The 1959-nt window shown below is 60.6% G+C and overlaps 1 protein-coding gene across 1 annotated transcript in view; it reads left to right on the top strand.

The window, feature by feature from the left end:
- CHLNCDRAFT_136679 (hypothetical protein) overlaps positions 1-1959 on the top strand; it is a gene marked incomplete at both ends in the record, with an annotated part of 8281 nt that overhangs the window by 1657 nt on the left and 4665 nt on the right. The window contains 2 exons of the mRNA XM_005845587.1: positions 391-590; positions 1362-1758. Coding sequence (XP_005845649.1) covers positions 391-590; positions 1362-1758 — 597 coding nt within the window. The remainder of the gene's footprint in view (positions 1-390; positions 591-1361; positions 1759-1959) is intronic.

The following is a 1959-nucleotide window of genomic DNA, read 5'->3' as shown; positions in this document are numbered from 1 at the left end:
TTCTAGTGACCTAGCGTTCCGCACTGCCGTTTGGCCAGCCCATGCTCCCGTACCGTTGCGTTTCTCCCCAATGCGCCATGCCACTTTGCCAGTCATACACACGTTTCGATGCGTGCCCTGTCAGCTGCTTGCGTTGCATGTCGCCTTGCTCCACCCCTGTTTTATTGCTTTCTCTGCTTTCGCCCGGTTCCCGTCCCGTTTCGGCGGGGAGTCTATGTTGCAAGCTAGTTCTTGCTTTACCAGACTTTAAGCCCACACAAGCAAGCAAGCCTCTCCCGCCAGCGTGCACGCTCAAGTCCTCCACCCTGCACCCAACCTTTGCTCCCCATTTTCCACTCCCCTGCCTCCGCAGCCTTTGTGCTGCCCGCGATCGTCCAAGCTGTGCTGGAGAGCCGCATGTTCCAGGCGCACCAGCGCCTGCGGCAGCAGCAGGGCCTGCCCCCAGAGCGCGGCTTACAGGCGCGGCTGTACGCGGCGATAGCAGAAACGGCAGACTTGTTAGACTGGCCGCTGCTGGTACTGTTTGCCTGGCTCCTGATGGGCATCCTCTTCGATGCCTCGGTGCTGCTCTGTGCGGGGGTGGCACCACAGTGAGGGCAGCAGCGCTTCAATAAATGATTCAATGCAATTGTTGGGGGTTTCATTGTTTAACACTGTTATTTTGTTTGCTGTTTTATCTTCTTTCAGCAAACCTTTCATCTATTATTCATCCTGCTTCATTGCATTTCCTCAGCTGATGTTCGACGCTCCCGCGGCGGGTGCTCAGGGTGCAACACGGCCGCACCCATCAGTGTGCTGCGTGGCTGTGAGTTTCACGTGCCTGTACAAGTTTAGTACAGGGCTCGCCTTGAATCTCACACTGCTAGCAGGCTTGCTCTCGTTGGATGGGGCGGGCGCGCCTGTGACGTGGCGCCCGCGGGCGGGCACCACATGAAATGTCAAGGCAGGCCCAGAGAGCGTCTGCGACCGCATCAACCGGCGTCAAGCTTCAATTGAAGGTCTCAGAAAGCTGCACTCAATCCTAGTCGCTCACCGCAACTGCACAAGTCGACAGTTCTGTCACGCCCGCGAGCCCAACCTCCCTGCTCTTGCAGGCGCAGGGATGGGAACGGCCGCCTCGGCCGCCAATGCGGCAGCCCGAGCATTTCGCCCAGCCGGGTTCCTGCCGCTGCCGGCGGGCGCCGCCGAGCCGCTGACGGTCGTCACCTGGGTGCGTGCCTGTCCAGCATGTGTTGCCCGCTGATGTGGCACCTCCCCCGATTCGTCTGGCTCATCAGGCACGCTCTCTCCCGCGATCCCTCCCTTTCCTTCGCCTTTCAAAGTCTCTAAGGCTTCTATTTCTCCCCTCCCGCACCCCGCAGCTGCCGCAAATTTAAAATTATGAACCAACCTGTCATCCTTTATGCCTTAGAACGGCGCCAAAACGGCGCCAAGAATGTGTTTCTCACTAAGTCAGATGTAGAGGGCATCATCCGGATCAAGCAGGGCGACCAGCAGGCGCCCTCAGGCCGGCGGCGGCGGGGTGCGGGAGGGGGGGCGGCAGTGCAGGGCGGCACCAAGAACTACAGCAAGAAGGTGCTGCAGTTCTTCCAGGTGCTGAAGGGCGCTGGCGGTCAGGACATCCTGTGCCGCTGCGTCAAGCGCAGCGGAGAGTGGCGGTGGTGCCCCGTGGTGCCGCTCGAGGAGCTGCCCCGAGTGATCAAGGAGCACCACGAGCGGGCGACTGGCTTCAGCGGTGTGGAGAAGCTGTACACACATGTGAGTGATACAAGGGGTGCAATGCTGCCGCCAGACCAACTGGAGAGTGCTCTGCATCAGGCAGCAACCGGATGCATCGCAGCAAGCACGGGGGGTGCGGCACGGCCAAGGTGGCGCTGCCCTCCTCTCCATCTATCCCTCCTTCCCTCCCTCACGCCGCGCACTCCCCTGGTCCTCCTTTGCTGCTCTGCTGCCTTTCCT

The sequence above is a fragment of the Chlorella variabilis genome (assembly GCF_000147415.1).
Source record: "Chlorella variabilis unplaced genomic scaffold CHLNCscaffold_17, whole genome shotgun sequence".
Taxonomy (NCBI): Eukaryota; Viridiplantae; Chlorophyta; class Trebouxiophyceae; order Chlorellales; family Chlorellaceae; genus Chlorella; species Chlorella variabilis.
The sequence above is the reverse complement of the archived record's forward strand: the minus strand, read 5'-3'. Positions and strand labels throughout refer to the sequence as shown.